The sequence below is a fragment of the Anomaloglossus baeobatrachus genome, chromosome 1, assembly GCF_048569485.1.
Source record: "Anomaloglossus baeobatrachus isolate aAnoBae1 chromosome 1, aAnoBae1.hap1, whole genome shotgun sequence".
NCBI lineage: Eukaryota > Metazoa > Chordata > Amphibia > Anura > Aromobatidae > Anomaloglossus > Anomaloglossus baeobatrachus.
Window position 1 is genome coordinate 264618604 of NC_134353.1, and position 20509 is coordinate 264639112.

The 20509-nt window shown below is 44.6% G+C and overlaps 1 protein-coding gene across 2 annotated transcripts in view; it reads left to right on the forward strand.

Annotated features, from left to right (window-relative positions):
- The window catches only part of ALPK1 (alpha kinase 1), a 256482-nt gene extending 236897 nt beyond the window's left edge, over positions 1 to 19585 (forward strand). For both annotated transcript variants that reach the window (XM_075349404.1, XM_075349413.1), the window contains exons 12-15: positions 635 to 788; positions 2546 to 2708; positions 15675 to 15855; positions 18406 to 19585. In XM_075349404.1, the coding sequence (XP_075205519.1) occupies positions 635 to 788; positions 2546 to 2708; positions 15675 to 15855; positions 18406 to 18644 (737 nt within the window). In that variant the 3' untranslated portion in view covers positions 18645 to 19585. The remainder of the gene's footprint in view (positions 1 to 634; positions 789 to 2545; positions 2709 to 15674; positions 15856 to 18405) is intronic.
- The last annotated feature ends 924 nt before the right edge of the window (positions 19586 to 20509 follow it).

The following is a 20509-nucleotide window of genomic DNA, read 5'->3' on the forward strand; positions in this document are numbered from 1 at the left end:
CTGCAGCCTGTAACCATCGACTTTATCTGGGTATCAATACAGGGGACCCTACATCATTTTTTTCCCATTCTTTTATTTTTACACTCCACAACCAATCATAGACACCGTCAGTCTGACAGACGCTGTCACAGAGGGTGGGTGGGGGAAGCCGTGAATCTGCATGGAAGCTAATGAGTGGACCTGGAAGCAGAATGACAGCTGTGCGGGAGACTCGGTAAGTATGATTATCCTGCTTTAATCTCTACTTTGCTTTCTTTTAACTTTTTTTTTTTTTATTATTTTTATTCGAGTGATCGAACCCGAACAGTAATACAGACTTCCCTGAGAAGTTTGTATTTGGGGTTCGTGCACGAAAACTAAGTGTACGATACGAACCCTTAACTTTACAGTTCGAGTTTTCGTATCACTAATTTTGAGCTTTAATGAGGAAAGTGATGATCATATCTGTAAAGTGCTGTAGAATTAACACTAGAACTACTGGACTCGTGACACCTATATAGAAATACATGGTGCAAAGTAGTCAAAATGACTACCTCAGTAGTTCTAGTGTTAATGGTGCTACATAATAAAATAAATATTTGTCATACGCTACTCCTTATGTGACAGTGGTGCCACCCTTATGTATTACATATAGATGCACTTCTACTTAAGTTTTCAAAAAAATCTGGACTTTGGACAGCCCAGGAAACAGTTGTACATATTGGAGATGATGTCGATGTCAAAAAGCAAGGAAAGCAAAGAAAAGCTTTCTGGATCCACTTTCTACACCAGGATGAGACTCTGGGGAGGTATGTCTCTTACCCTGGTATGTTAATTAACATAGCTAATTTGCTGCCCTTGTTACCAGCTGCTCTAGTGACCTAGCATCTATATGGATTCACTACCAGGGCAATCTAACTATAGCAATGGTTAACATGTAAAAACAACAATTAATTTGCGCTCAATTAGAGTAAATGTGAGGTAAATTCACAGTAAAAGCTATGTATTACAATGCTTGAGTATACAGACTCTAATGAGAGTAATATTCATACAATTATAACGCACTTAAAATACTCATATGGCTGCTTGATAAGGTAATCCGCAATTGAAAAGTGGTAGGATGAATGTCATAATATGTAACCAAGTCTGTAGTGAAGGATACTTGATAGTCAAATATTAAGGTCCAAACAATCCCTCCGTGTTTCAGTAGGTGTCCGAGTTATGTCCGTGGTTGATGCGGTGTCCATAGTTCAAGCACTCTCCTGATACACAGATATTCAGGGCCTCGCTCTGGCCCATGGCGTTTGCTCTCTTAAGGTCCAGTCACACTAAGCAACTTACCAGCGATCCCAACAACGATAGGGATCGCTGGTAAGTTGCTAGGAGGTTGCTGGTGAGATGTCACACTGCGACGCTCCAGCGATCCCACCAGCAACCTGACCTGGCAGGGATCGCTGGAGCGTGGCTACACAAGTTGCTGGTGAGCTCACCAGCAACCAGTGACAAGCCCCCAGCGCCGCGTGGAAGCTGCTGCGCTTGGTAACTAAGGTAAATATCGGGTAACCAACCCGATATTTACCTTGGTTACCACCGCACGGAGCTACACGTGCAGAGAGCAGGGAGCAGCGCACACTGAGCGCTGGCTCCTTGCTCTCCTAGTTACAGCACACTTGGGGTTAATTTCCCGATGTGTGCTGCAGCTACATGTGCACAGAGCAGGGAGCAGCGCACAATGCTTAGCGCTGGCTCCTTGCTCTCCTAGTTACAGCACACATCGGGTTAATTAACCCGATGTGTCCTGCAGCTACATGTGCACACAGCAGGAGCCGGCAGCACAGGCAGTGAGAGCGGCGGAGGCTGGTATCAAAGGTAAATATCGGGTAACCAAGGACAGGGCTTCTTGGTTACCCGATGTTTACATTGGTTACCAGCCTCCACAGAAGCCGGCTCCTGCTCCTGCACATTTAGTTGTTGCTCTCTCGCTGTCACACACAGCGATCTGTGCTTCACAGCGGGACAGCAACAACTAAAAAATGGCCCAGGACATTCAGCAACAACCAACGACCTCACAGCAGGGGCCAGGTTGTTGCTGGATGTCACACACAGCAACATCGCTAGCAACGTCACAAAAGTTGTTCGTTAGCAGCGATGTTGCTAGCGATGTTGCTTAGTGTGACGGGGCCATTACACTCTTCTGTGTGACTGTTCTTAGGCTGACAGGCGGTCTGTATTGTCTCAGTGCATGTGGAGACAGCAAACTGGGCTCTACTGGGTCTGTTTTAATGTTTTATGTATACCAAATATTGTATTATATAGCTTTTACTGTGAATTTACCCTCTACGTTACATTTATTCTAATTGATCGCAGATTGATTGTTTCTGCAATTAGGGGGCTTTTGCACACATCTTTTTGCAGCTGATTGGGATAGTGAGATACTAGCGCCTAGGCACTCATACATATTAACCATGATTAACATGGCTGTACATTTTATAATATGGTTAAAGTCAGGTGGTACATCCTATATTAACATGGAGATTTTACTTGGTTTGGTCTTTTTTTTCTTTAGATACATTGGAAAAGCATACAAAAAAACCAAGAAACTGCTTTACCATTTCTGTGATGTTGAGCGTCAGATGACTGCTCAGTACTACGTCACAGAATTCAACAAAAGATTGTATGAATTAAACATTCCCACCCAGATATTTTACGTCCCATCTGCTGTTCTTTTGGTAAGACTATCCTAGTAAGCAATATAAGTAACATGTAGTTGCCCTGACCTATAGCAGTTAGCATTTTTATGGATTTTTTTTTTAGAAAGTAAATGATTATTGCTTTATTGAACCAGTCATTCTAAAAGATGCCCATATACATACAGTGCCTTGAAAAAGTATCCATACCCTGTGAACTTTCCACATTTTTCACATTACGCCCACAAACTTAAATATATTTTATTGGGATTTTATGTGAAAATACCAGCAATAAGTACCAAGCATTTATGAAATGTAAAAGAAATTATACACGGTTTTCTAAATATTTTAAAAGTATAAATCTAAAAATTGTGAATTGCATTTGTATTCAGCCCCCCCCCCCCCAAATAAAATCCTGAGTGACCAATTACCCCAAGAAGTAAGCTAATTATTGAATTTAGTCCACCTGTTCGTGATTTATTCTCAGTATAACTACAGCTGTTCTGTGAAGGCTTCAGAGGTCTGTTTGATATCATTAGAGATTAAGCAGCATCATGAAAACCAAGCAACACACCAGACAGGTCAGGGATAAAGTTGTAGAGATGATTAAAGCAGGGTTAAGTTGTAAAAAAAATAGCCCAAGCTCTGTACATCTCACAGAGCCCTGTTCAATCCATCATCCAAAAATGCAAGGCGAATGGTACACTTGCAAACCTAACAAACATGCTGTCCACCTAAACTAACATCCCAAGGAAGGACAGTACTAATTACAGAAACAGCCAAGAGGCCCATTGTCACTCTGGAGGAACGGCAGAGATCCACAGTTCAGTTGGGAGAATCTGTCCACCGGACAACTATTAGTCGTATACTCCACAAATCAGGCCTTTATGAAAGCGTGGCAAGAAGAAAACCATTTTTGAAAGCAAGCCATAAGAAGTCCCGTTTGCAGATTGCAAAAAGCCAAGTAAAGGACACAGCGAGCATTTGGATGAAGGTGCTCTGGTCAGACTAGACCAAAGTAAAGCTTTTTGGGCTAACTGCAAAATGCTATGTGTGGTGGAAAACTAGTACTTCACATAACCCTGAAAACACCATCACCACCGTCAAATGTAGTGGTGGAAATGCCTTTCTTCAGCAAGGATAGGAAAACTGGTTAGAGTTGATGGAAAGATGGATGGAGCTAAATACATGGCAATACATGCTGGATGAAAAGTTGTTAACAGCTGCAGAAGACTTGAGACTGTGGAGTAGGTTCAACTTCCAGCAGAACATCGAACCTAAACATAGTAACAGAGTTACAATGGAATGGTTTAGAGCAAAGCATAATCATGTGTTCGAATGGCCCAGACAGAGTGCAGACCTAAATCCTTTGAAGAAACTTTGTCAGGACTTGAAAATTCCTGTTCACAGACGCTCTCCATCCAACCTCACTGAGCTAGAGCTAGTTTGCAAAGAATAGGGAAAGATTTCAGCTTCTAGATGTGCAAAGCTGGTAGAGACATATCTCAAAAGACTTGCAGTAGTAATTGCAGGCAAGAGTGGTCCAACAAAGTATTGACTTCAGGGAGGGCTGCATACAAATCTGTCATAATCTTCAGATCTATCTTTTAAAATATTGAGAAAACCACGTATCATTTCCTGGGTTCAAATCCCAAGAGGTAAGAGGACCCATTTCCATCTCCATATCAACAAGTTATTTCACAAACAAAAGGAGGGGCCAATATATTGATTTTGCAACTGGTATAATATGGTATAATATGTTAAATCCCATTAAAATACATTTAAGTTTCTGATTAACAAGACGAGTACATTTAGTTTGAAAAAATGTGGAAATGTTCACGGGGTAGGAATATGTTTTCAAGTCACTGTATCAGTATTCTCCCCCATGACCCAGAATTGCAAGTTTTGTGATAGCTTTGACAAAGTTTAGATTTATTCTTTTTGCGGCTTACTAATTGACTGGTGTCGCTGCCAAATTTACTGTGTAACTTAAGACTTATTCTTATAGAATGATACAAGTAAAATATATCTTTGTACCGTGTTAGCCAGTAGAGATAAAAAAATTGTTTAAAAGAACAGAGAGTCCTCAGTGGTTGATACCTTTTAATGGCTAACAGTTAGCCATTAAAAGGTATCAACCACTGAGGACTCTCTGTTCTTTTAAACAATTTTTTTATCTTATAGAATGAAAAATTCTAAAATAAATGTTAGAAGTTTTTGCATATAATCCTAACTTTTTTACACAAAAACTGCACTGTTCATTGGTCATTTATATGATTGAACTGTTAAGGTACATAACCACATATATATTAATGCATTTACACATTGCGATAACAACACATTTTTTGCCACAAACAGAGCAAAATTGTGCTAAATTGTAGCTAAATGCAGGAATTTTACCATAAATGTGGCAAAAAAAGCTATTCAGCCCAAGGTGTGAATGCAGACCTAAATGGTTTTGCGCTAAACATAATAGTGCTGAACATATTTTTTCTTCCTCCTAATACCTTTTAAAGGGGATGTCCCACAAAGTACAATTTAATCAACAGATCTTGGATTAATAATAATAAGCCCCAGAATTGGATGTGTTAAAAAATGTTCCTGTGCTGAGAATCTTATATATGTGCCGTGCTATGTACTGTGTAATGGCCGTGTCTGACCGTACAGATCAGCTCCAATTCATAGTTGCAGAGAAAAGAGAGAACGTGTTGAATCTGCGCTCGTGTTGAATCTGCGCTCGTGTTGAATCTGCGCTCGTGTTGAATCTGCGCTCGTGTTGAATCTGCGCTGTTGCTGAAGACCGTGGTAACTGTGATTCTTTTCCTGCAGAAGTTTTGATACCTTTGAAACACATTGAAATAAATACTGTATTATCTCCACTGATGTGTTCTGGATCTTCTTACAAGAGGTGTTCAGTAGCAGCGCAGATTCAACAAGTTCCCTTTCTTCTCTGCATTTACCTGTACTGTTGTGCACACATGTACCTGCAGCAGCTATACAGCATTCAAAAGCAAATCTTGTACTTGTCATACAACTCAAGTGAGTGTACTCTCATCATTTATTTCCATGTGTGTCGCCAGGGGTTAAGGGGATACCCAGAACCGGGCCAAGGGGTCGCTTCTGGAAAGGGGATCACGGTGTCGTGACCCGGTCTGTGCTCCCTGGTTCCACAATAAAAAGGGGGGTTATGTTCGTGATGCCACCCGTGGAATATGATCAGAGATGACCACCGCTGCTGCAGAACCTCCGGGGTGATGGAAGGCAGCTTGAGATGGGACGGCTCCCCACGGGTAGAGCCTTTTCCCCGGGGCAGTGTGTTAGTCTATGGGGGGAGTGCAGGACACGAGCACAATAAACAGGCAGACTCACGGTTTTGCAGTTTCTTTGTCCTTTACTGATGATGGTATTCAGCAGAGTACTGTCCACGGAGTCTGTGAGGGGTTCAGGGTTTCTCCCACCCAGCCGGGCCGTTTTGGCTTCCTTGCCTGCACTGTGTGTCTGTGGCCCCGCTGCTGAGTGAACTATGCAGCTGGCTCTGCTCTGCTCTGCTCCTAGGTACCGACCTGACAGGCAACTCGAGTCCTTACTAGTATGTTCCTGAACTCCCCTATGTTGCTTGTGTCTGTGGTACAGGTGAAAGATCTGGAATCTTCACTTCTCTGGTGGTAACTGTGCAGTATGTAACCTGCAGTCTCGGATCCAGCATCCGTTCTGTGTGCTCCACTGGGGATGAGCTCTGCAATGCTCTGTCTCCCAGGAATGTTCCTCTGTGTACGCTTTCTCCTTTCCTCAGACCCTCAGCTAGGCCTGGAATTGGTCAGTGGATCCTGAGGTGAGCTAAAGCCAGCTTCCAACCTGCAGAGATCCTGTCTCCTCAGTGCTCTGCACTGAACTACCAAACTGAAACTACTCCTGACCATTTCCTCCCTCCACCAGAATGTACAGGGAAGCAGCTTGGTCTCCCCCTTCTGGCCAGGAGGTCTTGGTGTTGTGTGTGGGGAGTTAACCCTTTGTGTTGTTACTGTGGCAACCCTGGGGTGCCACATTCCCCCTTAGTGAAGAACAGTACTCCGGGACTGTGAAAGAAACAAACAAGTTATGAACAACAAGTGTATATATACAGAGTCTCAAAAGGAAAAAAATACAAAAACCTTAAAGCTCAAAAAGAGTCCAAAATGTTCAAAAATATATAAGTGTTCATACAGTATAGTCTCTGTAGGTACTGGGCTTTTGGTCTTAACGTTGCAATTAAATAAACATTTCAATCAACAAACACTTCTTAAAGGTGTCTCTACTCTGGTCGTAAGTGCAGTAGACCTCACGGCCCTCGGGCCACCAACATGTGATCAAGTTGTAACTCTCCGTGCTGCCACCTTACACCACTCTTCTCTCACCTTTTCTGTACACTAAACTGTTACGGTTTTCCATATAAACATTATAACATATGTACATTTTATATGCAATTCCACATTAGTCTTTATATCTTGCTGGTATCTGACCCTGAGTACTACGCTGTGACCTGCGTACTGCTGGTGTACTGGGTGTACTTAGTATAATGGTGTGGGTGGAAGTGTACCTATTTGGTGTTTCTGGTACTTGTGAGGATGGTGGACTGACTGTAGGACTGGCAAGCTCACTGGGACCAGGAATCTGTTCTTCCTCTACGGTTTCAACTTCCAGTTCTTCTTGTCTTGAGACTTCTGGTGGTATGGATTCTGATGTTGGTTCCGCCACTTGAGGGAAGGCGATCATTGGGACTACTACTGCTCCATAGTAATTTGGCCATGTTTTTGGGAAATCTCCTAAGACTGTATGGAATATATCTTCTTCCTTCTTGACAGGTTGTACCTGTAAGGGTAAGGTGACTTCTGGTGTCTTCAGGGTTTCAGGACACGGTTTGAGTTGATCTCTTGACACAACAGCTGATGTCCTTCCTTCATCCTTACTGATGAGACACACTTTGGGATTATCCATACTGGATGGTAAGACTGTATATGGGGTGGTTTCCCACTGATTATCCAATTTGTTTGTGCGCCGTTTCCTCTTGAGAACTTGGTCACCAGGTTGCAATGGGGTTGCTAGAGCATGCTGGTTGAAGTTTCTCTCTTGTCTTCCCCTAGCTTGTTGGAGACTTTTCTCTACGCACTCTTGTACTTGGCGATACTGCTGCTGACGTAGGGTATCCCAATTGGATTCCTGAACTTCCGCATCTGGCTTCAGAATTCCCATATCTAAATCAATTGGCAGTTTACCGGGCCTTGCACGCATGAGGTAAGCGGGGGTGCAGTTTGTAGAACTCACCGGGACATGATTGTACAAGTCCACTAGGTCTGGCAACTTCTCTGGCCATTGATTTCTTTCTGACTCTGGTAAGGTCTTCAACAGGTCAATCACAATATGGTTCATCTTCTCGCATAAGCCATTTGTTTGGGGATGGTATGCTGTTGTGCGAATCTTTTTACAGCCATACATGTTGCAGAATTCTTGGAAGATCTGTGATTCGAAAGCTGGACCTTGATCTGCAAGGACTTGTTCTGGGTAACCATGGGGTCTGCAAAAGTACGTCTGGAATGCTTTAGCTGCTGTTCTAGCTGTAAGGTCTTTCACGGGTACCATCACTAAGAAGCGTGAGTAATGGTCCACGATGGTTAAGGCATAGACATAGCCGGACCGGCTTGGTGACAACTTGACGTGGTCTAATGCGACCAGCTCGAGTGGTTGCTTGGTTACTATGGACTGGAGTGGAGCTCTCTGGTTCTGTTGATCCTTTCTTCTGAGGTTGCACGGTCCGCATTTTCTACACCAATCTTCAATTGATTTCCTCATGCCAACCCAGTAGAATCTTTCTCTTAAGAGCACTTCCAACTTTTTCCAACCAAAATGACCAGCACCGTCGTGGTAAGCTTCCAGAACCATCTTGACGTCTCTCTTAGGCACGATGATCTGCCAGACCAACTCATGTGTTTTTGGATTGGTGTGCCTTCTACAGAGCTTCCCTTGGTACAGGAACAATTTACCTCTCTCTTTCCAGAGATGTTGTGTCTCAGCTGGGGCATTCTGATTAGGGTATGCACCTTGTTGTGTAAGCAGTTCTTTCACTAGCTTCACAGCTGGATCACTGTCTTGTGTGTCAGCCCATCCGTGGTGTGCTAATGGGTTGAGAGTTGCCTGCTGTTGTTTTTGGTAGACACTCGGTTGATACTGTCCCACCTTAGGACGGTGAAAGGCCGGCAGCTCAATTTCTTCCAGTCCCTCTGGTTCCTCTTCCACGTCCCCCGAGTGTGGCATCCGGGATAAGGCATCTGCATTCCCATTCTTGTGGCCTGCCCTGTACTTGATGACAAAGTTGTAGTTTGACAGTCGGGCTATCCATCGCTGTTCCAGCGCACCTAGTTTTGCAGAGTCCAGGTGGGTCAACGGATTGTTGTCAGTAAAGATGGTAAATTCTGCAGCTGCCAAGTAGTGTTTGAAACGCTCTGTTACAGCCCAAACTACTGCCAGTAGTTCTAACTTGAAGGAGCTGTAATTCTCAGGGTTTCTTTCTGTAGGCCGGAGCTTCCTGCTTGCAAAGGCAATAACTTTCTCCTTGCCTTCCTGCTTTTGAGACAATACTGCTCCCAGTCCTACGTTGCTGGCATCCGTGTACAAAATGAAGGGTTGATGGTAATCTGGATATGCCAGGATCTCTTCTCCTGTCAGTGCCCACTTCAACTTCTTAAAGGACTCTTCTCTCTCATCACTCCACTGGAAAGGAGGATTTCGGGCTGCAGACTTCTTTGACTGTCCTACCAGGATGTCTTGAAGGGGAGCTGCTAGCTTCGTGAACCCTTTTATAAATCTTCTATAGTAGCCCACCAGTCCCAGGAATTGCCTCACCTCTTTCACGCTGGTGGGTCTTGACCAATCTCTGATCACGGTAACTTTTTCAGGATCTGGTGCTACCCCTTCTGAGCTCACGACATGTCCCAGGTACTGTACCCTTGGCTTTAGAAGGTGACACTTGGATGGCTTGATTTTCATGCCGTATCCGGATAAGGCTTCAAACACTTCTGCCAGGTCTTGTAGATGCTGTTCATAGGTCTTGGAGTAGACTATGACGTCATCCAGGTACAGGAGGACAGTTTCAAAGTTCTTATGTCCTAGGCAGCACTCCATCAGTCGCTGGAAGGTTCCAGGTGCGTTGCAGAGTCCAAACGGCATACAATTGAACTCACAGAGGCCCATCGGCGTAGTGAATGCTGTCTTCTCCTTATCAGCCTCTGCCACAGGAACTTGCCAATACCCACTAGTCAGATCTAGGGTGGAAAAGTAAGTAGCGGATTTTAATGCAGCCAATGACTCTTCTATCCTAGGTAATGGGTATGCATCCTTGTGTGTAATGCGGTTGATCCGTCTGTAGTCTACACACATCCTCATGGTCCCATCTTTTTTCCTAACTAGCACTAGTGGGGCTGCCCAGGGGCTACAACTGTCTCTTATTACCCCTGCTCCTTTCATTTCTTTGAGCATGTCTTTGGCGCATTGGTAGTGAGCCGGTGGTACTGGTCTATACCTCTCCTTTATGGGTGGATGGTTACCTGTGGGTATAGTGTGCTCTACCCCTTTGATCTGCCCAAAGTCTAATGGGTGTTTGCTGAATATTTGTTCATATTCATTCACTACCCTGTATACTCCATGCTTTTGATGGGAGGGTGTAGAATCGGTACCTACATGTAACTTTTGGCACCAATCCTCCAGCTTTCCCTCTGAGCCATTGTCCTCCGCCTGATTTGACAGCTTCAAGGGCTCAACGGTGGTGATGGCGTTGTTATCAACCGTATATAGCTTAGCCATGGTAGCATACTTTGGTAGGGTGACCTCATCTTCCCCACAATTTAGAAGGCGTATTGGCACTCTTCCCCTGTGTACCTCAACTATTCCTCTGGCCGTCAGTACAGTGGGCCTACTGTCTGAGTACACGGGTTCTACCAGGGCCTGATAGTCTCGCCCTCTGATGCCTATTGCAGCTCTACACCAGACCAGCATTTCTGTTTTGGGAGGAATTACAATAGGTATTGGGTCACTTACCCTTGCACTGCCAATTTCACCTCCTGACATTTCTACCTGCTGCTTCAGCATCAAGGCTTTAATTTCCTTCTGCAGGAGTCTCTGTTGCCCAGGTTTGGCAGTCTCGACGATCTGCTGCAAGACAGTAATTACCTCTGCAAAACAATTTTCAATTACATTCATTCCTAGCAGCATAGTTGGTTCACGTTCTCGTCGGTCAACATCAACAATGATAATACCCTGATTCTGCAATTCTACTCTCCCAATCTTAATGGTCATTTCTCTGAAACCAACCTGTGGTACTAATTCACCATTGCTAGCCCATATATTCAATGCAACATTAGATGGACCACTGCTAACGTCTGAATCAGCCCAGTACCTCTTATAAAGGACATGCGGAATTGATGATATTTGGGAACCAGTGTCCAGCAAGGCGTTGAGCGGAATGCCATCCAGCACGATGGGGATGACTGGACGTCCCCCCACATACTTGTCGTGCCAGGGTGAGGGACCTTGAGAGTTCATTCCTGAGGAGCGGCCCGCCTCCCCAGGGGATCCCCATTTAAAGCACATTCACGGGCAAAGTGACCTGGCTCCTTGCAACGGCGGCAAATGGGCTGTCCATCCGGCTGGTAGCGGTCGCTGGGTCGTCCTCTCGTCGCTTGGTATCTCCTAGGCCTCATCCATGGGACATCCTCCTTGCTGGTCGCCAGCTCAATCTTGGGTGCAGACTTGGATCCACGCAGCTCCTGGACGATTCTAGCCATGGAAGCAACAGTGTCTGTCAGGGCATCAAGCCTTTGATGTAGAGCCTCATTAGTGATGGGCTCCAGGTGGTTAGCAGCAGCCGCTGACATGGCCGATGTCACCGGCACTACTGGCTGCTGGGGTGCCACTGTAAGGTGTTGAACAGAGTCTATATCCTGCGGCTCCTCCACCTGCTGGAGGCGGATGGCTCTATCCTTTAGCTGGGCAAATGTTAGGCCTGGATCCTGGATCACCATCATGCTCAGTTGTCCCCGGTGGGAAGGGGATGAGAGTCCATCCAGGAATTGGTCTATCAGCAGCTTATCTGCTCCAGGGGCTAAGGCAGGTTCTGCTAATTTAAGTGCTCTGAGCGCCTCCTGCAAGTTTAAGGCAAAGTCTCTTGCGCTCTCTCTAGGTTTTTGCTTGCATCCAAAGAACCTCATTTTAGCCCGGCTGCCAGCAGTGGATTCAAAAGCTGCTTTTAGTCCAGCTATTATATGCTCTACAGTGTCCTTTGCATCGTCCGGCCAGGATGTAACCTCTCGCTGGGCATTGCCAGTTAACTGTCCCATAAGCATACCAACACGCTGAGCTTCTGTCAGGGGGTACATGCTGTAGTAGATTTTTAGCTTTCCGATAAAGTCATTAAGTGTGTTGGGCTCACCTGAGTACTGCGGCAGCCACACTGCACCCGGGGTGTACGGCATCAGGAACGGCATGATAGGTGCCGCTGCACCGCCGGGTACAACAGCGTCTCCCTGCTGCGACATCTTTGTGCCCCCTTAGTTAATTTCACCAGTCTTCTTGACAGCAAGCCTGGGACACTTTTTTGCGTTTTCGTTCGGGTCGCAGCACCGAGCGCACCTCCTCTGCAAGCGGTGGGCGGAGTTCTGGTTTAGGCGCGATGTTTTCCCGCGCGTAGCAGCTAATGGCGTGATTAAAGATGGCGCCTGGAAAATTTTACCAATGATGTTTTTGGATTTTTCCAGGTATCTTTACAAAGTTTAAAGTCCGTTCTTTGTTGCAACAATTCACAGTGCAAGTCTTTTATGCGATGCAATAAGTCTTTACAGGCACACGTCACCCGGGTTGCAGCCGGGTCCAGTCCGCATCCTGTTCGTGACGCCAAAGTTGTGTCGCCAGGGGTTAAGGGGATACCCAGAACCGGGCCAAGGGGTCGCTTCTGGAAAGGGGATCACGGTGTCGTGACCCGGTCTGTGCTCCCTGGTTCCACAATAAAAAGGGGGGTTATGTTCGTGACGCCACCCGTGGAATATGATCAGAGATGACCACCGCTGCTGCAGAACCTCCGGGGTGATGGAAGGCAGCTTGAGATGGGACGGCTCCCCACGGGTAGAGCCTTTTCCCCGGGGCAGTGTGTTAGTCTATGGGGGGAGTGCAGGACACGAGCACAATAAACAGGCAGACTCACGGTTTTGCAGTTTCTTTGTCCTTTACTGATGATGGTATTCAGCAGAGTACTGTCCACGGAGTCTGTGAGGGGTTCAGGGTTTCTCCCACCCAGCCGGGCCGTTTTGGCTTCCTTGCCTGCACTGTGTGTCTGTGGCCCCGCTGCTGAGTGAACTATGCAGCTGGCTCTGCTCTGCTCTGCTCCTAGGTACCGACCTGACAGGCAACTCGAGTCCTTACTAGTATGTTCCTGAACTCCCCTATGTTGCTTGTGTCTGTGGTACAGGTGAAAGATCTGGAATCTTCACTTCTCTGGTGGTAACTGTGCAGTATGTAACCTGCAGTCTCGGATCCAGCATCCGTTCTGTGTGCTCCACTGGGGATGAGCTCTGCAATGCTCTGTCTCCCAGGAATGTTCCTCTGTGTACGCTTTCTCCTTTCCTCAGACCCTCAGCTAGGCCTGGAATTGGTCAGTGGATCCTGAGGTGAGCTAAAGCCAGCTTCCAACCTGCAGAGATCCTGTCTCCTCAGTGCTCTGCACTGAACTACCAAACTGAAACTACTCCTGACCATTTCCTCCCTCCACCAGAATGTACAGGGAAGCAGCTTGGTCTCCCCCTTCTGGCCAGGAGGTCTTGGTGTTGTGTGTGGGGAGTTAACCCTTTGTGTTGTTACTGTGGCAACCCTGGGGTGCCACACATGTATATCAGATAAGACCCTAATTGCACCTTTGCTCTCTAGTGTCTTCATTCCAGTTCATAGTCTGCACATACCACAGCTCTTATCCAAGGGAAGGTGGAATAGGGCAACTATGATAAGTGAGTATACAGATGAAACACCAGAGTATCATAGCTGTTGCTTTCTGAGGTAACACATATTCCTGCTTGAGATAACACATTTCCCTGCCTGAGGTAACACTGGAGTGAATGTTTCTGCTACTTCACCAGTCCTGTGAGCTCATCATAAATCGTGTCAGTGACCTAGGAACTCTAGCGTCCGCTGAGCTAATATGTCATTAAGTTGATTTATGATGAGCTCACAGGACTCATGATGTGGCAGGAACACTCACTCCTGTGATAAAACAAGGTAATGTTTTAAGGTACCGTCACACTAAGCAACTTACCAGCGATCCCAACAACGATAGGGATCGCTGGTAAGTTGCTAGGAGGTCGCTGGTGAGATGTCACACTGCGACGCTCCAGCGATCCCACCAGCAACCTGACCTGGCAGGGATCGCTGGAGCGTCGCTACACAAGTTGCTGGTGAGCTCACCAGCAACCAGTGACCAGCCCTCAGCGCCGCGTGGAAGATGCTGCGCTTGGTAACTAAGGTAAATATCGGGTAACCAACCCGATATTTACCTTGGTTACCACCGCACGTGCAGAGAGCAGCGCACACTGAGCGCTGGCTCCCTGCTCTCCTAGTTACAGCACACATCGGGTTAATTACCCGATGTGTGCTGCAGCTAAATGTGCACACAGCAGGGAGCAGCGCACAATGTTTAGCGCTGGCTCCTTGCTCTCCTAGTTACAGCACACATCGGGTTAATTAACCCGATGTGTGCTGCAGCTACATGTGCACAGAGCAGGAGCCGGCAGCACAGGCAGTGAGAGCGGCGGAGGCTGGTAACAAAGGTAAATATCGGGTAACCAAGGACAGGGCTTCTTGGTTACCCGATGTTTACATTGGTTACCAGCCTCCGCAGAAGCCGGCTCCTGCTGCCTGCACATTTAGTTGTTGCTGTCTCGCTGTCACACACAGCGATCTGTGCTTCACAGCGGGACTGCAACAACTAAAAAATGGCCCAGGACATTCAGCAACAACCAACGACCTCACAGCAGGGGCCGGGTTGTTGCTGGATGTCACACACAGCAACATCGCTAGCAACGTCACAAAAGTTGTTCGTTAGCAGCGATGTTGCTAGCGATGTTGCTTAGTGTGACGGGGCCTTTACCTCCAAAAGCAGGAGCTGCAAGCGCCCCTGCTGTTTTGTCTGTATACTCACTTATCATAATTGACTTATGCTTATTTCCCTGACCAAGAGCTGTGATAATTGTCCACCATGAATTTGAAGCAACACTGAAAAAAAAATGAAACCAATCAATTGATGAAAATGTACTTTTTTTGTGCGATAACCCCTTTTCGTTGTTAAAGGGGTTGTCCACTACGTTGGCACAGTTTAAATATGGTCCCGGGTAATTGTAAGTTCAGGTTTCCATAGACCTAAGCCATCCATATCTGTGTTGCTGTGCCTCAACTGATGACAGCTAATGTAAAAATGGCATCAGTTTTCATCCCGCATTTTCATAAGATTTGAGTATAAAATTGGTTAATTGGTTAAAAAAACACAACATTTACTCTTTTCTGATCTCGCTCCTTGAAATGGATCTGGCACAACTGACTTAGTGAATTAAAGCAAACTATTAAATAGCAAGCTATGGGATGCATTCGTGCATCAGTTTCTAACTGGTGTTTTACTACAGCTCCTGAGGAAAAAATATTGCAGTATGGTAAAAATATGCAGTAGATTGGAACGAGGCCTAACACAAATGAAAAAGAAGCACATATTCATCTACCAGACCCCTTCACTTTTCTGTGCTGCTGTCAGTTTCCAATCCAAAGTAATAGTCAATTTACTCTGCAACATTTCTCCCACTACTTTTCTGCTACTACAGTAATACTCTGCAAATTTTCTGCATGCCATTCCAAAGGAGAGAACCAGCAGTATATAAGAACATACCCAGTCTATAACCAGTTTCCGTAAGTATAGTCTAGTAATGATTATCTTTAATTTCCCTGTCTCAGATCATGGAAGGCAGAAGCATAAAAGAATGCATCAGTGTGGAGCCTTATATTCTTGGAGATTTCGTAAAGCTTACAAATAACACTAAAATTGTGAAAACTGAGTATGAGGCCACCAAGTACGGTCTGGCCTTGGGACATTTTGCCTATGAATATTTCTCTGATATAGTGGTGGACTTACAAGGTAAGAGTTTACAAACACAATAAGAAAATATATAGTTCATATGGATAGTTATATACATTTTTGCGTAAGTTACTATTAAAACCATCTCAAAGGTGTGAGCCGAGTTTTGGTTCTTCCCATTTTGGGATATATTCCAGTTAGACATCTGTTATTAGGGTTAAAGATTTGGAATGGTGCAGGAAGGGTTAATGCGGTGCTGCCATGATTAGAAGGAAACTCCAGGAAAAATTAAGGGTGATTTTATTTAAGACGTTTCGAAGAGTTCTTTCTCCTTCATCAGGTCAAAATCACACATTTAGTTCCGAGCAGTCAAATCATGAACTTTACAGTTGCTCTCCAGTTTTCTTAATTTATTTTACTCACTTATATAGAGCCATTAGCTCCTCAGGACTTTACAGACATCATCACTGTCCTCACTGGGGCTCACAATCTAAATTTTCCTATTGGACTATTCTTGATAGCAAAAGTATAGAAGGTTATAAATAGCATAATCTTACAGGTAGATAGAAGAGCGCCCAAGGAATGGGTGGGCTGCAATACCAAGACAGGTTATTAAACTTGGGGGTTATTTAGTTTGGAAAAACAAAGGCTTACGGGGGATCTAATCACAATGTATAAACATATGAGGGGACAGTACAGAGACCTTTCCAAAGATCTCTTACACCTAGGCCTGCGACGGGAACACGGGAGCATCCGCTACGTCTTGAGGAAAGAAGGTTTAATCATAATCACAGATGAGGATTCTTTACTGTACGAGCAGTGAGACTATGGAACTCTCTGCCGCATGATGTTGTAATGAGTGATTCACTACTAACATTTAAGCAGAGCCTGGATGCCTTTCTTGAAAAATTTATTATTACCAGTTATGTATATTATATTTTATGACAGGGTGTTGATCCAGGAAACTAGTCTGATTGCCGGATGTGGAGTCAGGAAGGAATTTTTTTCCCCATTGGAGCTTGTTTGACACATTGGGTTTTTTTTTGCCTTCCTCTGGATCAACATGTTAGGCTACGGGTTGAACGAGATGGACTTAGGCGGGCTTTGCACACTACGACATCGCAGGTGCGATGTCGGTGGGGTCAAATTGAAAATGACGCACTTCCGGCATCGCATGCGACATCGCAGTGTGTAAAGGCTGGATGATACGATTAACGAGCGCAAAAGCGTCGTAATCGTATCATCGGTACAGCGTCGGCGTAATCCATAATTACGCTGACGCAATGGTCCGATGTTGTTCCTCGCTCCTGCGGCAGCACACATCGCTGTGTGTGAAGTCGCAGGAGCGAGGAACGTCTCCTACCGGCCTCACTGCGGCTTCCGTAGGATATGCGGAAGGAATGAGGTGGGCAGGATGTTTACATCCTGCTCATCTCCGCCCCTCCGCTCTGATTGGCCGCCTGCCGTGTGACGTCGCAGTGACGCCGCACGACCCGCCCCCTTAACAAGGAGGCGGGTCGCCGGCCACAGGGACGTCGCACGGCAGGTGAGTGTGTGTGTGAAGCTGGCGTAGCGATAATTTTCGCTACGCCAGCTATCACCACATATCGCTGCTGCGACGGGGGCGGGGACTATCGCACTCGGCATCGCAGCATCGGCCTGCGATGTCGTAGTGTGCAAAGCCCGCCTTAGAGTCTCCCTTCAACCTTAAAAACTATGAAACTATGACTGTGGGAGGAAACCAAAGCTGCCAGAGAAAACGCAGGGAGAACATATAAACTCCATGCAGATGTTGCCATTGGTGGGATTTGAACCCAGGACCTCCACGCTAACCACTGAGCCACCGTGCTGCCCATGACTAGATATGCATTTATTCTTCTATTCCTGTATTCCTCCTTAGGCAGAATTGCATTTATTAACAATAGTTTTCTTTGTAATAAGCCATATTGTTTGCACCTCAAGGGTTCATTTAAGGTCTTATTTATACTGCAGTATTTCGTCACTTTGTGTGCTAAAGCCAGGAGTGCAACTTACAGAGAAAAACTATAATTGAAAGGTTGACACTTGTTCTGTGTTTTGGAGACACTCCTGGTTTTGACAACAAATACTGATGAAATATTAATTAAAAATACTGATGTGTGAATGAGGCCTAAAGTAGTTAAAGAGGCATGCATTGTTGTGTTTAGCTTGTGTGTGCTTAAAGCGTAACTTTACTTTCAAGTAAGTTTTCAGAATAAGCTGTGCTTCGTATTTACAGGAGTAACAACACTATTTCTGGCTATGATGACTTATATCCTGAATTTCCCCAGATATCCCCCCTGCAGGCTGTATCTCTAATTTGCAGTCCACTCTGGGTTGGGCTGAATACAAATGCACATCACAATTTTCAGAGATATATTTTTAAACTATTTAGAAACCCATATATCATTTAATACTTGCTAATTTGTTTTTGTGTATCACAGAAAACCCCAATAAAATATATTTAAGCTTGTGGGTGTAACAAAAAAAAATATGGAAAAATTCACAGGGTATGAATACTTTTTCAAAGCACTGTATGAGATTTTCTGCTTGTGTGTCCAAATAACATAGCCATTTGCTGTATTTTTACAGGTTGGGTGACTGGAAGTGAGAAAGGTGAAGCAATCATTTACCTAACAGACCCACAGATACATTCAGTCAGCAATACACCGGGAGCCACACATATCAACTTTGGAAAGTACGGGATATACATGTTCTTTACTTATCAACATAAAGAATGCAATGACATATGTGAAAAACTTTCTCTTACAAGACCTAAAGATGAAATGTTAGCAAAATTCAGCAAATCAGGGAAAAATAAAGCTAATTAATCAGTCATACACAGAAAGAAACCTCAACATGTTGAAAAATGTTTGTTCACAAATGCCATTGGTTGCCTTGTTAGCATTGGTGTGGGGTAAGACGTCTTTAGAAGGTATAAGGCCATGTGGCTAAGCCATGTATTTGGCATTAAAGGGGTTATCCACTACTCTGACAACCCCTTAATTTCTATGTTCCCCCTTGTAAAATAATAACACTTATAGTCACCAGCACCATTGCAGTGAGGTTGGCACCGGATGAATGTTATGCCACGTGATCCCGACGGCAAATCAGTGGCTGCGTCACTCTCCCATCCTTCGGATGAATCACATACATCTGGAGGAAATGAGAACTGCGGCTGTTATCTCTCCTTCTTCCGGATGTATGTGATCCGTCCGAAGGAGGGGAGAATGAAGTAGCCTCTGATTGACCACCAGGATCGCGATACACACCAAAAATGATTCAGAATGTAGGAGAAGGTGGAATACATTCAGCGATGTGAAGATAATCTTGTGGCAAAAGACGTATAAAAGCTGGCTTTATAATAAGTTTTATTATTTTACTAAAGGTAAACATAGGAGTTGATAAGGTGTTGTCCAAGCATTGGACAACTCCTTTAAGCGTTCCTTGCAACTACTGTTGTGCTTGACAAGTAAGGATATTCAGCAATGAATTCACAAGTGCTGGCTTTTGTGTTGTCTAATTTGTGTTAAAAACGTTTTATTTGTCATAAAGTTTAAAATTCCCACAGCCATCATTTTTCCATTGACATAACTGTATGAGAACTGTTTTTCGTTTGTTTTGTTTTTGTGGCACAAGTTGTACTTTTTTATGTCATTTTGTGGTATGTATTAAATTCACTTTACTTTTCATTATTGAACTGATTCTTCAGAAAGACAATGACGGAATTGTTTTATTTAATTTTTTGGGCAATTATAATAAATTATGGAATGAAAATCCAGCGCTGAACAATTGAATTAAAAGTCAATTTTTTATTTGTGAATTTGTTAAAATCCGGTAAGTCAGGCTATAGCATGTGGAACCATACAGAACGTGTTTCGACGCTCAGGTCTTAGTTATGAGAACATGACTAAGACCTGAGCGTCGAAACACGATGTTCTGTATGGTTCCACATGATATAGCCTGACTTGCTGGATTTTAACAAATTCACAAATAAAAAATGGACTTTTAATTCAATTGTTCAGCTGGATTTTCATTCCTTTATTCAATGTGTTGGTGGCCAGACCATTCCATACGCAGGACTTCAAGATTTAACAGCAAGGTTGATCGGTGAGCTGGATTTTTTTTTCTTTGTGTATAATAAATTATATAATTATTTATACTGCAAATATTGTGCAAGTAGTGGAAAGAACGGATTTCTACTTAATTTAAGTCCGGATCTGTCATTTCAGCGAGGTGTGTTTTACTCTTAAATGCTGCAGTGTTTCAGAGAAAAATACCATTAACCAGTTCAAGACACCCATACACTTTAAATCGTCCGGGCTTTACTTGGCACTAATGTTCTAAAGCGCCAGTGTAGACCAGGGGTCCTCAACCAGTGGCTTGGGAGCCACATATGGCTCACGAGCCCAAGATGTGTGGCTTGTGGCTGTCTCAAGCTTAGCACATTAGCGCCAGGTCTAGCAAACAGCTATGAAGAGAAGGTCTCCAGATGGTGGCTTTTTTGTGTAGTCCCACACAAGAGCAGATCTGGATGATATACTGGGAGGGGGCGGATAAATATGGCAAGCTGGAGATAGGATAAAATTGATGGTTAAAGGGGTGCTTGGAGCTGGATGCAATACATTCACGAGTGTGCTTGATGTGAGAATATTAAATAAGGGTAATGTTGAAACCCCTGGATGTAAGTATACTG